Source organism: Pseudopodoces humilis, chromosome 9 (genome assembly GCF_049639895.1).
Source record: "Pseudopodoces humilis isolate 2021_Gansu_Grassland_sample_001 chromosome 9, ASM4963989v1, whole genome shotgun sequence".
Lineage (NCBI taxonomy): Eukaryota > Metazoa > Chordata > Aves > Passeriformes > Paridae > Pseudopodoces > Pseudopodoces humilis.
In genome coordinates, this window is record NC_142208.1 from 3126065 (window position 1) to 3139954 (window position 13890).

The 13890-nt window shown below is 48.7% G+C and overlaps 1 protein-coding gene across 3 annotated transcripts; it reads left to right on the forward strand.

The window, feature by feature from the left end:
* Positions 1-506: 506 nt before the first annotated feature.
* On the forward strand, positions 507-13853 carry ATAD1 (ATPase family AAA domain containing 1). Of its 3 annotated transcripts, none has more exons than XM_005530732.3 (10): positions 507-669; positions 2363-2538; positions 3749-3847; positions 4078-4198; positions 5988-6188; positions 6799-6905; positions 8630-8719; positions 10215-10265; positions 11699-11835; positions 12669-13853. In XM_005530732.3, exons 2-10 carry the CDS (start codon positions 2377-2379, stop codon positions 12787-12789), a joined length of 1089 nt encoding a protein of 362 aa, XP_005530789.1. In that variant the 5' UTR covers positions 507-669; positions 2363-2376; the 3' UTR covers positions 12790-13853. The 3 variants fall into 3 exon arrangements, with proteins under 3 accessions (XP_005530789.1, XP_087915468.1, XP_014114979.1); XM_088059342.1 differs by having other exon boundaries at positions 11699-11805; XM_014259504.2 differs by lacking the exon at positions 507-669 and adding an exon at positions 853-1038.
* The last annotated feature ends 37 nt before the right edge of the window (positions 13854-13890 follow it).

A 13890-nucleotide genomic window follows, 5' to 3' on the forward strand; every position in this document is an offset into this window, starting at 1 on the left:
TGAGTTAATTATGGCTGTTAGACAATAAATGTTGTAATTTTCACCTTTCTTCTGGACATTCTTCTCTCACTGTGTACATGTTGTAAATACGTTAGATATGTTTTATATCTGCTATGTACACATATGTATGTATAAATTATATCTCTATATAAAATATGTGTATATATGCATGTTTTATATATTATATGTATTATATTTATGCATACATTATATATTTATTTTCGTATTTCTCTTAACGCGTTGCATATGTTACGTTCTCTGAATTTTACGCGTTAGTGGCGATAGAGCGGCGTTCCCGTTGTCATTACACGCTGTAAGCGGGAGCCGCGGCCCCGGGGGTGCCGGTGAAGCCGCGCTGGACGCTCCGTTCCGCTAACGCTGATCCCGGCTCATCCCGGCCCGTCCCGGCCGATCCCGGCCCTTCCCAGCCTGGAGCTGTCCCGCATCCGGTGGGCGGAACCTTCGCGCGGGGCGCCGCCGGCCGGAACCTTTGGGCGGGGCAGCGAGCGCCGCACGGACGGAGGAAGTGCCGGACGCGCCGCTGCCGGGCCCTCGGTGCTGCCGCCGGCTTTTGCTCCGCTTCTTCCTCCTGCTCTTCCTCCTCCTCTCCTTCCTCCTCCTGCTGCTCGTCCCGCCCCTTGCCCCGGAGTTCCGGAGAGCCGCCGCACGGTGAGTCTGTCTGTGTGTCCCGGCGGGACAGAGGCAGAGCGGCCCCGCCGCGCCGCACCTGCCGGGCGGCGGGAAGGTCACGGGCGGCGCGGCCCGGCCCTGCCCGGGACAGCCGTGACGGGGCTGCCCGCCCCCGGGGGCAATCCCCGCGCTGGGGCGGGCCCTGCGGGGCTCCCCGGGCCCGGGGCAGGCCACGGTTTCCCGGCAGTGCCTCGATTTGCCCTCGGAGCGGAACAGAAGCCAGCGCCGCTGCCGCTTTTGGTTTCCCTTTTGCGCCTGTACGGAGAGAGCGGAGCCGCAGCGGGCCCGGAGTGAAGAGTCCTCGCCTCAGGGAAAAGAAACGCTGAGTTCCTACAGGTTTTAGCGTTTGTGAGTTATTAGGACTTTGCTCAGCGAGATTATGCTTCAGTTTCTCTCGTGTTCAAGCTTTTCCTTTCGGTTTGCCCTCGGCATAGGTTGCATAAGAAGGAGATTTCTGCACGGGATTCTTGGGGAGGTTTTTTCCTTGTTCGGTGACTACAGAGCCCCTTTATTTTAATAAGTCAGGTTGACGAGGACATGCAGAAATCCTCCAGCTCCGGAGGACTTCCTTAGATCCTTTAGATCCTTTAGCAGGCATCCATGGATAATTTGGCTCCAGAGTTGCCTGGGGAGGGGGATCCAGGGATGATTTGGCTGTGGGTGCTCCAGGGTTGCCCTGGGGAAGGGGATCCAGGGATGATTCGGCTATGGGTGCTCCAGCGTTGCCCTGGCTGCCAGCTTGGTTTGGAGAATGGCCAGAGAGCGTCAGGAGCTGCCAAAGGAATTGCTGCTGGTTTTGCCCTTGCATCAGGAAAATGGGGCAGTGTCCACGGACTGATTTGGGGATTCTCAAGCAGATCACCCCCACCAGCTGGGGAGGAAGTGGACCCTCATTTTACAAGTCATTTTTCCAATGTTTTAGCAAAGTTCTTTCCCTCTGTGCCTTTTGTTCCCGAGATTGAGGGTGCTGTGCTCTCTGGGCTTGGCTCCTGCAGCAGTCAGGCTTTTCCCTGGATAGCTGTGTGCCACATCCAGCATTTTCAGGTTCCCAGGGATATTAATAACTCCCCATACATCCTGCCAGGTGCAGGCTCCAGCTCTTAACCTCATTTTAATCAAATGCAAGTCGTTGATTGCTCCTTAATGTGGCAGCCGGGTGCCTTTCCTGTAAACTTCCTCTTAGGGAAAAGACCTCTCTGGTTAAATAATGGATTTCCCTGGCTCCAGGATTCAGCATTCAGGGTCAATAGCAGTCCCAAAATGTTCCCTCAATGGGAATGTCAACTTTGTAAGCACAGAATCCCGGGATGGTTTGGATTGGAAGGCAACTTAGATTTCTCCCCCGCTGCCAGGGCTGGGACACCTTCCACTGTCTCAGCTTGCTCCAGCCTGTCCTTGGACACTTCCAGGGATCCAGGGGCAGCCACAGCTGCTCTGGGCACCCTGTGCCAGGCCCTCCCCACCCTCCCAGGGAACAATTCCTTCCCAATATCCCATCCATCCCTGCCCTCTGGCATTGGGAAGCCATTCCCTGTGTCCTGTGCCTCCATCCCTTGTCCAAAGTCCCTGCAAAGCAGCTTCTGTCAAACAGCATTTAAACACAGAGCAGGTGTTTCTTTTCCAGCTCTGATTTTCCATTCTGTCCCTCCCTGTGCTTCCCTTTTTCCCTCAGAGCTGGGAAGGAGGATGGTCCACGCCGAGGCGTTCTCGCGGCCCCTGAGCCGGAACGAGGTGGTGGGGTTGATCTTCCGCCTGACCATCTTTGGGGCTGTCACCTATTTCACCATCAAATGGATGGTGGATGCCATCGACCCCACCAGGAAACAGAAAGTGGAAGCTCAGAAGCAGGTAGGATTCCATTCTGCAGCGTTTCCCTGGGATATTGAGGAGTGTGCTGGTGGGAAGCTGAAGTTTTTAGTCAGTCTCGGGGTTTAGGCTGTTGGTCTTTTCAGGGCTCGTGTTTTGTAACAAATTACAGTATATAACAAGCAACAATTTTATAACGAATTACAATTTCTAGCTTGAAGTGGTGGCAAAGCTGTTGGTCTGGAGGCTGCTGTTGGCTCTGATTCTCAGCAAGTCTGTGGGTCTGGTGCCTTCTCTGCTTCTGACAACTCTGCTGTGCAGCAGTGGCCTTAAATCATCAGCCTCTTGCTTGTTTTCAAAAACCTTGAGCAGAGATAACTTAATTCTTAAAAGAGAACTTGAAAGCTCTGCATTTCTGGCATCTTAGTGACAGAGACCTCCACCAGCAGTCAAAGTGCCTTGGGAAGGGGAGGGGAAAAGATGGAAAGCCTCATTCCTTATCTTGAAATGGAACGATTTGTGCTCTGGAAAAGCTTTAGTGGCCCTTCAGAACCAAAAGTTAAAGGTTTGCTTTGGAAATGTGGCAGTTTTTTTCTGTTTGGTTTCTGACTGGCAAAAATTTCACAGGTTTTGAGCAACCTAAATCTGTGTTGGGTGGTTTCCCTTCTGTAATGAGCTTTTTAGTTGAAAGCCAGCTTTCCCAATGGGTTCAGTGCCAGCTGTTATCTAAGAGGCTGCACTGTCCCAAAACCTTCTTGGATTTACTGCAAGTTTGAGTAGAAACTGAAATGTGCAAGTGTGTTGGCACAATGAGTTTTCCTCATAAATTAGGGAAAACTCACTGAACACATATTAGAAATTGAGTGACTTCTGGGAATTCAAAACTACGTTAATATTTCCTTGATTCATACAAAAATACACAAATCTCCCCAAGTGCTGTGGAGGCTTGTGGGGCACACTCTGTGTTTCCAGGTTTGTTTTGGTTGTTTCTTAAGTCATAACAGAGGAGTTGAGGATTTGGGCATGTGAGAGCCCCAGCATTTGTTTGATGGGAACTGAGACGTCTGACTTGGTTTCACTCAAGTGACAACAAAGTCATTAGGAAACAGCAGAACCTTCTGCTTAAAATAAGATTTCATCTCTTAGGGAGAAGCTTTTCAAACCACAAACAACAGTTCTTTCAAAAAGCTGATTTTTGAGTGAAGCATTTGGTTTCTTTCCCTTGGTTTTCTTGTTGTTTGGTTTCCCCCAGGCTGAAAAGCTAATGAAGCAAATAGGAGTGAAGAATGTGAAGCTGACTGAGTATGAGATGAGCATTGCTGCCCACCTGGTGGACCCTCTCAGCATGCATGTAAGCAGCTTCCCTGCTCCTCAGACCTGCAAAATTCCCCTTTGTCTCTAGATTACATCATTTGCACCTCTGTGGAAACACACAGGAAATATTCCTGTGATCTAAAACTCAAACTGCATCATTGAGATTAGAGGGTTTTAATCCCTTCTCCTTTTTCCTTTGAAGCTGGCGGGTGCTTTTTCTAGGCAGGATTGATGCTGATCATTCCCAACACTGTTCTTCCCTTGCAGGTCACCTGGAGTGATATTGCAGGCTTAGATGATGTCATCACAGATTTGAAAGACACTGTCATTTTGCCCATCAAGAAGAAATATTTATTTGAGAATTCCAGGCTCTTACAGCCCCCCAAAGGTGGGAAGGGAATGTGATGGATTTATACCTTGGTATTTAAAACACAAACGGTGCAGTTTCTCAGAAAGGGAAGTGGGTTGTTAGGTCAAAGTGCAAACATTAGGACTGATGCATGGGGAAACCCTCAGATTTTCCCTCTTCTTCTGCTTTGGTGAAGAAATTTCATCTTGGTAAAGAAGCAATAGCTGGATTTTGGTTATGATGGTCCATTTTTGTGCACTAATCACAGAATCATGAAGTGATTTGGCTTGGGAGGGACCTCAAAGCCCATCCAGTCAGGGACACCTTCCACTATCCCAGGCTGCTCCAAGCCCCAAAGTCCAACCTGGCCTTGGACACTTCCAGGGATCCAGGGGCAGCCACAGCTTCTCTGGGCACCCTGTGCCAGGGCCTGCCCACCCTCCCAGGGAACAATTCCTTCCCAATATCCCATCTGACCCTCCTCTCTCAGCACGAAGCCATTTCCCCTCGTCCTGTCACTCCAGGCCATTATAATCCATGTATCCTGCACTTCTAACTGCCTAAATTGTCATTTTTATTGTCTTTACACCCTGTGATGTCCTTTGGCAGAGCTGAGCTCTAACTCTGCTCTACAGCTTTGGCACTCCTAGAAATTCCCATCATTCAGCAAGACAGACATCCCATTTTTCCTCTGGAGATCCCTTGGTTCTCTCTGGAGTTGGGTTCATTTTCCACAGTAAAACAGAAGTTGGACTCTGCTGAAACTCCTACAGTCATATTTATTATATGTTACTGCAAAAGAAAATAAAAAAAAGGAAAAAAAGCAGAATTTAAACCTAAAATGTTGGACAAAAAAAAGCAAGTTGATTGTTTTGTTCCCTGGAATATTGATTTCTGGAGCACTTAACTACTGCCTGGCTCTGTGACCACCTCAGTCCTGTGTCCCAAGGGATGGAAAATGCAGCACTTTGGTAGCTGGTTTAGTTTTTCCAGGCTATGTTCTGTGTAAGTCCCAAACTGAAGCTGTCTGGAAAATTACATGAATTCCATGATCTAATGAGCTGAAGGAAAAAATGAATTTTTTTATTTATCTTTTTAAAGCAGACTTTCCAGCTCGGGCTGCTCCCCAGTTTTACGAGTGGCTTGTGCTGGGTGTTAATAGGAAGTCACTGCTCCAAAGTAATGATGTTTGTGGGCATCACTCACATAAACAGAGAAAAAACCTTAATAATTTCCTGTGTTTCAGGCTCTTTTGACTGAATGTTGCTCTTGAAATTGTTTTCTTTGTAACTGTGCTAGAAAAACACTCCTGTGAATTCCTGCACTGTGACAAGTTTAAAAATAACACAAAATGTCATGTTTAATTGTGGGTAATTTGTTTCAAATGTCTGTGGGTCTGTTGTGTGATGGATTTTTCCTTTCCTCATTCCTCTGTGCTAAGTTTTATTAGCAGGACTGAGAGGAGCTATAAACAAGGCCTGTCAGGTACTGACAGGGCATAAATAGGGGTTAATTTTCTTTATAGTCCTGGAAATAGAATAAAAAGGAATCCTGGAGTGGTTTGGGTTGGAAGGGACCTTAAAGATGATGTTCCACCCCCCTGCCACGGGCAGGGACAATAAACCAGCCATCTTTCATGTGTCTCCTCTCAACTTCACCATTCCTGTCCTGGGCTATTCTGAGCTGTAATTTAATAGGGATTATCTTAAAACCTCTTGATTTAATGGAATAGTGGTTTGGTTTCTTACCTTCTAAGACCTGGATCAAACTCAAGCCTGGACACCTCCAGGCCTGTCCTAGCAAAGCATTAACACTGTGAATTTTCCAGGAGTCCTTCTCTATGGCCCCCCTGGCTGTGGGAAAACCCTGATTGCCAAAGCTACGGCCAAGGAAGCCGGGTGTAGGTTCATCAACCTCCAGCCCTCCACGCTGACGGATAAATGGTATGGAGAATCCCAAAAACTGGCTGCTGCTGTCTTCTCCCTGGCCATAAAGCTCCAGCCATCCATCATTTTTATTGATGAAATAGGTAAAAATATCTTTTTTTTTTTATCAGTAGTTATAGCAGAGTGACATTGAACCGTAGGTTCAGTGATGTATGGATCTACTGTCATCCTTAGAAACAGCGAAGGCTCAGTGAGAGAAATAGAATTGTAAAGGAATGGTGGCACATTAGGAAAAACAATGGCTTTTTTCCTGGTTGCAGTGAAGGAATTCACAAGTAAAACAAGTTTCTACTTATTTTTGGTTCACAGGGAAACCCAGCACCAAATACACTTCAGTGCTCCTGCTGTCAGGGCACATACTGGGAAATAAAATACGGTTTTAGGAGAGCTCTGGAATAGTGATTTCATAAGGCTGAAGAACAGGAGGGGAGGCTGCTTTCCATGAATTCAGGAAGGTGGAAATTTGGAGCATAAGATGTGGGGCAATCTCCTGTGATGGCTTGTATAGCATCCTTTGGAAGGGGGGTTTAGGGATGGGGGAGAGAGTCCACTGTGCTGCCTTCACCCTTGGCAGCACTTATTGTTTGCTGACACTGGTGGTTAAAAATGCATTTATGAGATAAGAGAAGAGCCCAGGTGTGCATTCCCTTGAGGAATTGGGCTGGCAGTGACTGCTTCCCTCCTTTGGCACAGATTCCTTCCTGCGGAACCGATCGAGCACCGACCACGAGGCCACGGCCATGATGAAAGCGCAGTTCATGAGTCTGTGGGATGGGCTGGACACCGACTACAACTGCCAGGTGAGTCCTCAGGGTGCTGGGAGAAGGGATGGGATTCCCTCAGCTGGGATATTGTGCGTGGAGCTGCTTGGGAACAGGGATTGCCAAAGGCTTCTTTACCTGTCAGTGATTCCCTGAACTTTATGGGAACGAGAGGAGTTGTGTCCACAGATTGTTGTTCTTCCTGGGAAGATTGGCTTTGTGCTTACTTTGGTTTTAATCAAGAAGTGGTATTTTCAGATGAGATGGGATGGGCTTTAAGGTCCCTCCCATCCCAAACCTGGAAATGGTTTTCACTGGAATTCTGGGATTCTAAATGACTTGAATGTGGCAGAAAGCCTGCATGCCATGGTTCTGCACAGTCACCTGGGATGACCTTCTTAAAGCCCTGAAACAGGAGGTTTATTCTCTAAGTTGAAAATTTTCAGCCTTTTTGATGTGTATTTTTCCATAAATGGCTTTTCCTCCTCTCCCAAGCTTGTGCCAAAGACGTTTCTCAGCTGATTTTTCCCAAAACGAGTAAAAAACAAGAGGAGGGTTAAAGCTTCCCATCAGTAAAAATCCGATGGTATGAACCCTTCACTGGAAACTGATATTATCTTCCAAGTACAGTGTATTACCTTTTCTCCCAATACACTGACAATTCCTTGGAGCAAATGAAATTATTCATTCCCTGCAGTGAAACAATTTGGGGTCTCTTGAGCTCAGCAGCGTTTGCCTTTTGTAAGAAAAACAAAAATCCCAAATGCTTGGAAGAAATTGTAAGGAATTGTCTTGAGGTGGATGTGTTGATTCCATCTGGAAGCCACACTCAGCTGTGGGCTGGATCTGGAGCGTGGCAGGAACTCGGGGCAGGTGGGGAAATTGCCTTTTGGCTGAAAATAATGCCCAGAGAATAATGCCAGCAATCCCAGTGCCTCTAGGTGGCAGGGTGACTCTGCCGGGCCACCAGCCCCGCTGGCCCGCGTTCCTGCAGCTGCTGGGCCTGGCCCAAAGGCAGGAGCAGGGCAGGAAACCCCCTGGAGCCCAGATTAATCACCCTGCCTATTTTCACTCTCCTGCCTGGGTGTTTACCATGTACACAGCTTAGAGTAAGAAATGGGGAAACAAAGCTGCTGTGAATGGGGAGTAAATTTGTTCTGGAATTAAGAACTGGAGTGCTCCAGGGAGGTAAACACTGTCCTGCTGTTTGGCTTGGCTTGGACACCTTTAACCCACTGCTAACCTGTGGGTCATGGAATGCTTTTTTTGAATGTTTAAAAAAATAAAAACACCATTTGGGTGCATGTGAAAGCTGCCAGGTGAACCCATTGCCATGGGGGTCTCCTGGAAGGTGCCCCTGCCCATGGAGGGCTTACATCAAGATGACCTTTAAGGTCTTTTCCAACCCAAACCTTCTGTGATTCTTTTTTCAGCACATTTTTAAATACCTTCCCAAAACATCTTTGGATTTCCACCTTCCACCATCCACCAAAGTGACATCACAAGCAGAAGTTTTAAGTTCCTTCTTAGGGTTTGAATTTCCACGTTGGACTGGTGCAGAAATCTCCCCTCAGGTGGTATTTGTGGCACCAGGGCTCTCTCCAGCTGCCTGTGCTGACATCACTGCCAGGAAACCTTTATGGAACTTCTTTAAATGTCAGTGCTATTGATACAGCAGGGGAGATCCCCTGGCTGGTGCTGACATTCCCAGCCTGTGGATGTTTGCCAGCTCTGGTTTCAGGGGTGTCTGTGGTGTCACACAGGTGATTGTGATGGGAGCCACCAACCGGCCCCAGGACCTGGACTCTGCCATCATGAGGAGGATGCCCACCCGCTTCCACATCAACCAGCCCGTAAGTCCTGCCTGCCCTGCCCCACCAGAAGGGAAATCCACAGCTCTGGGGGGTTTCCTCCAGGAAATGCTGCATTCTGCTGAGCTGGGTTTAGGGGGTTTGAAGCATATCCATAACTCTGCTTTTTAAGGTGAAGTTTTGATCTCATCCCTTCTCCTCTCTGGGAATGGAGCTGTTTAGATGCTGCAGCTGGGAAGGGCTGGTTTGTAACTCTGTTCTGCTCAGGCCTTTCCACAGCTGACAGCGTGGAAAACCTTGTTTGTTCTGCCTCTGATGGGCTTGGAATGAGATGGTCTTTAAGGACCCAAACAGTCCCAGGATTCCATGATTTATGCCCCAGTTATTAAGTTCTTTATCAATCAGGCAGCTGTCACAAGGTTGTCCTTCCTCCAAAGGCTGCTCTTGCCATCCTTTTCCAGGTATTTCAGTCACCTTTGAGTGCCTGCTGATGTCACCAGACACTTTTGTGTCGGTGTTATCAGGAGTTCAGTCGTGGCTGCCGGAATTCCCTTCTGGCTACAGAAATCATCATCCATTTCTGCTGAAACTCAGAGACCAAACTGGAGGAGTAAAATTCTTATTGATTGTGCAAGAAGAGAGGAGTTGTGTTCCCAGGCCTGTGTTGTTGGAACTGACTTTCACTCCATGGGAGTGGATCCCTTTGGAAACAGCACGCATAACCTGGGAGCTGCTGTTCATACCTGCTCCACACACCTTCCTCATCTCCAACTCTTCCTTGAGTTAGCAGGGGCCAGGGATGTGGATTTGAGTACTTTGTTGTCTCATTCTATCAAGTCCCATCGTTAGAAGGATGAATTGTGTGCCCTGGGATATTACAGGGATTGGCTCCCTCTCCCAGGATCAGAGTTACCACAGGAGGTGTCATTTGGGGAACAGATTTTCCTTACCCCACTACAGCCCTGCCATGAGCTTCCTGCTTCTCTCTTGCTTTGTGATCAGCCCAGGTTGGCCCTGACTCTTACTGAAGGTGGAATAATTGATGTGCTGTGGATTGGGAACAGGCACAGGCAGGAGTGAAAGCCTTGCAGATTTTGTAACTGAGTTTGAGATGAAAAGGCCCCAAATTACTCATCAAAAATTACCTGCTAAGCAGAGGGAAATGGCAGAAGTGGGTTTTGGGACAGAGTAGCAACTGTTCAGCTGCCAGATTATCTGTGGGGAAATTTTCCCCCTTTTTCATGATGTAAATGAGGTTTGGCAGGCACAAAACCCAGTCTTTGCTGGCTGTGTTTGACCTTCCTAGGAAGGATCTGCTCAGGACTCAGCTGATTCTTCAGTAACCTCCTCACAGAGTGTGTGATTTATCTGGTTTAGAATTTCCCACACATCACCTGTGGAGCTGAATTTGCTGTTAGAGAGATTTCCTCAGTGTGTGCCACGTGTCCTAGGCCAGGGAACTGAAGGGACTGAAAGCCCTATGATGTCACAAGTGTTTATTTTTGCCCCCTGGTAACTTCAGTCTCTTCTGTTCCAGGCTCTGAAGCAAAGAGAGGCGATCTTGAAGCTGATTTTGAAGAATGAAAATGTGAGTAGCCTCCTGTTGGTGGCTCATGGCTGCATTGCTGCCACCAGTGCAGCTCTGGCCTTGCAGAACATGTGGTTTGTAATTGCCTGCCTTGCAGTGAGGCTGAGATGCTCTGCCAGGGCTTTCTGGTGAGAACTTGGGAATCTTTTGTGGGTTTAGGTGTGGCCTTACATTAAAGCCCTGCAGTTGGCTCCTTTGTGAGCAGGAGCCTTGGCTTGTGTGGTGAATCACCCCCTCTGAGCAGAATGACTCCGTTTCTCTGTCTCTGTTTGCTCTGTTACAAGAGAAGAGATTTCACTCTAAGAAAGGTGAAGGTGAATCATGTTTAGATCAGGGAAGGGAAATTTCAGTTTGAAGCAGGGAGAAGATGCTGACTCTTTAACTCTTTCTTAGCCCAGGTCAAGCAAAGAGGAATGACTTTGACAGTGCTGCTTTTGATCCATAATTCAAATTTCCTTCAGAGAGAGGAGAGGGGAAGGATGAGGTGTGAGCACAGCTGGAAATATCTGTGGCAGGATAGGGGATCCCTGTCATCAGAGCTTCTTCCCAAATTTAGTCAGCAGCACTAATTGCCTTCAAGTTAATGTTGCAAAGTATCTCTAGGCTGAGCTCCAGCCTAATAAATATCTTTTATTCGTAAAACCAGCTTAAATTATTTGAAGAGGCCTAAAAATGGCAGCTCAGCAGCATCTGGCAGGGAAGCACACAAATAAGGTTTTCAGGAAGATGAAAACACCAGCCTGTATTGGTTATCCCACAGGAAGAGGAACTGGATCTCTCAAACCCAGACTTCACATGGCAAGGGGAGCCCTTCCCCACTTTTTCCTTGCCTGATTTAAACCACAGAATAGTTCCCCTCTTGACAGAAGTCATCCCAGAATTTCAGCCTTTTATTGGACTGCCTTGGCTTTAACTTTTTGAAAAGGAAATACTGATGCACATGGTGGGAAAGGAATCAGAAATTCCATAAAAAGATGGAATAAACCCGGGGTCTTGACTGGCAAGAGTTCAGCCTGACCCAGTGCACCAAGGCAGGCACATTATTTTGCCTCTAAATCCCCCGGTTTGGGGCTGTGTAAAGCAGGAACAGACAACAGAGTCCAGGGAAAAGGGGTCACTATGCCTGGGATCCAGTTTTTCCCAGGCAGATCCGTGCAGGAGCGAGGTTAGTACAGGACATACCAATGGTTTATGTGGAGTTCTGGTGGGGTTTTGAACCGATGGCAGGGTTTGATGAGCCGAAACATCAGTTTCCTGTAACGGTGTGAACCACTGGGGGGTTCAGAGTAAGGGAAAAATTCAGCTCCCCAAAAATGTCCAATGAGGATGATCTCAGGGAGGGTAAAAACTCTGGGAGGGAGGTGACCGGCGCTTGTCGTGGTGACCAAAGGCAGTGGCTTTGGAGTGGTGGCCTGAGCTGGAGTTTCCCACAGGTGGACAGCCACGTGGACCTGCTGCAGGTGGCCAAGGAGACCGACGGCTTCTCGGGCAGCGACCTGAAGGAGATGTGCCGGGACGCGGCGCTGCTCTGCGTGCGGGAGTACGTCAACAACGCCTGCGAGGAGGACGTGTACGTGGGGCCCTGCTGCACTCTCACAGCTGTTCCTTGTGCTCCCTGACTGCAGCTGGGATTGCCTGGAGGGTCACACAGAGCAGGAGTGCCTCCCCCCCCACCACAACTCAGTTATTGTTATTCCTTTTGGCACCTTGGTTGTTGCAAGGTGCCCAAGCTGGAGGTGGCCTGAGCCACCAAGTCCTGCTGCTGCAGTGGTTAGTGCCAGCCCTCAGTGCTGCTGTGACACGGTGCTGGGACATCCCTGTGGTGTTTGCCACTCCTGCAGCAATCCTGGGTGCATTGAGGGGCTGGAGCGTGTCCAGGGCAGGGAACGGAGCTGGGGAAGGGTCTGGAGCCCCAGGAGCGGCTGAGGGAGCTGGGAAAGGGGCTCAGCCTGGAGCAAAGGAGGCTCAGGGGAACCTTCTGGCTCTGCACAGCTCCCTGACAGGAGGGGACAGCCAGGGGGGGTCGGGCTCTGCTGCCAGGGAACAGGGACAGGACAAGGGGAAACGGCCTCAAGCTGTGCCAGGGGAGGCTCAGGTTGGACACCAGGAGGAATTTCTCCATGGCAAGGGAGCTCAGGCCTTGGCAGGGGCTGCCCAGGGAGGTTTGGAGTCCCCATGCCTGGAGGTGTCCAGGGAAGGGCTGGATGTGGCACTCAGTGCTCTGGGCTGGGGACAGGGTGGGGATGAGGCACAGCTTGGACTCCATGGGCTGGGAGGGATTTTCCAGCCTCAGTCATCCTGGGATTCCAGCCTGATGCTGGATCCATGTCAGAGCTGCTATTTACAGGGATGGCTGCTCACAGCCCCTGGACCCTCACCTGGCTGTTCCTCTCTCTTCCCCAGCCATGATGAAGACGAGATCCGGCCTGTGCAGCAGCAGGATCTCCACAGGGCCATCGAGAAGATGAGGAAATCCAAGGATGTCTCCATGCAGAACCTGGCCATGGAGATCGTGTTTGATTAAGAGGAAAGAGTGTGTTTGCAGTTCCTGAAGTGATTTAGTTTGACTTCTGTAATCAGTTAGCAAAACCAGTGTCAGGGGGTGGGAATGGGGGTGGCAAAGGGAGTTCTGTTCCTGGAATCGTTTTTATACAACAACAACCTCTAAGTTATTGCAATTCCAACTGGAAGTGGAAGCACAGATCATGAGTGGAACAATTCAGCCCAGACCGAGAGCGAGTGCCTGCGTGTTGTCCCCAGGGATCCCTTGGAGCCTTCCAGCAGGAGAGGGTGGTCCCAGAGCCAGGGGGCAGGACCTGGCACGGGCTGTGTGTGTGTACAGATGGGTGTGTGAGTGCAGGACCTGTACATAGCCACACTTTTTTTTATATATAGACATAATCTGTAGATAACTTGAGTATGGAAAATCTTTTCTACTTCCTGAAGCAAACCGAATCAGAAGCTGCATAGGGGAAAGATTCCTCGATACTCAGTTCACTTCTACCTTTTAGCAGCAAATGCCAGGATAGAAACTGCTCCTAGAACAAAGCAACATTTGAAATGCTACTGATTTTTCTTCCACATGACCACTTGAAATCTGGTGCCATTTAGTCAAGATAGCAAACTATTATGTAAGAATGTTTGAATACTTTTAATTTTTTTATGAATTCTGCTTTTGAAGGCTTTTTACATGAAGGCTGATTTTGTTTTTGGTTTTCACTTGCTGTGAGCAGTTAGAGTAGAATCCCACTTGCTCTTTCCTAAAGCCCCATGTCCTCTGAGCTCTCTGAAGCCTGAGCTTTCTGAGCTCCTGTGCACTGTCCCAAGGACTTGCTTCTCCCTCGGTCTCTGCAAGCCCCACTGTGGCACCATCCCCTGAAGTGTCACAGCCCTGAGGCACAGGGGGGGAACATTGTGTGATGTTTGACTCTGTCCCATGATCAGATCTGTGAATATAAAGAGGAGGAAATGGGTTTGGGGCTTATTGATGTGGTTTAGCAACGTGCTGTCATTGCTGGTACCAGTTCTGGTGAATTCTTGTTCTCTTGTGATAAAGGCCAAGGGTTACAAATGTGAGTGGCAAAAATGTTTGCTTTTTTGTGAAGTTATTTGTCAGAGATAGTCA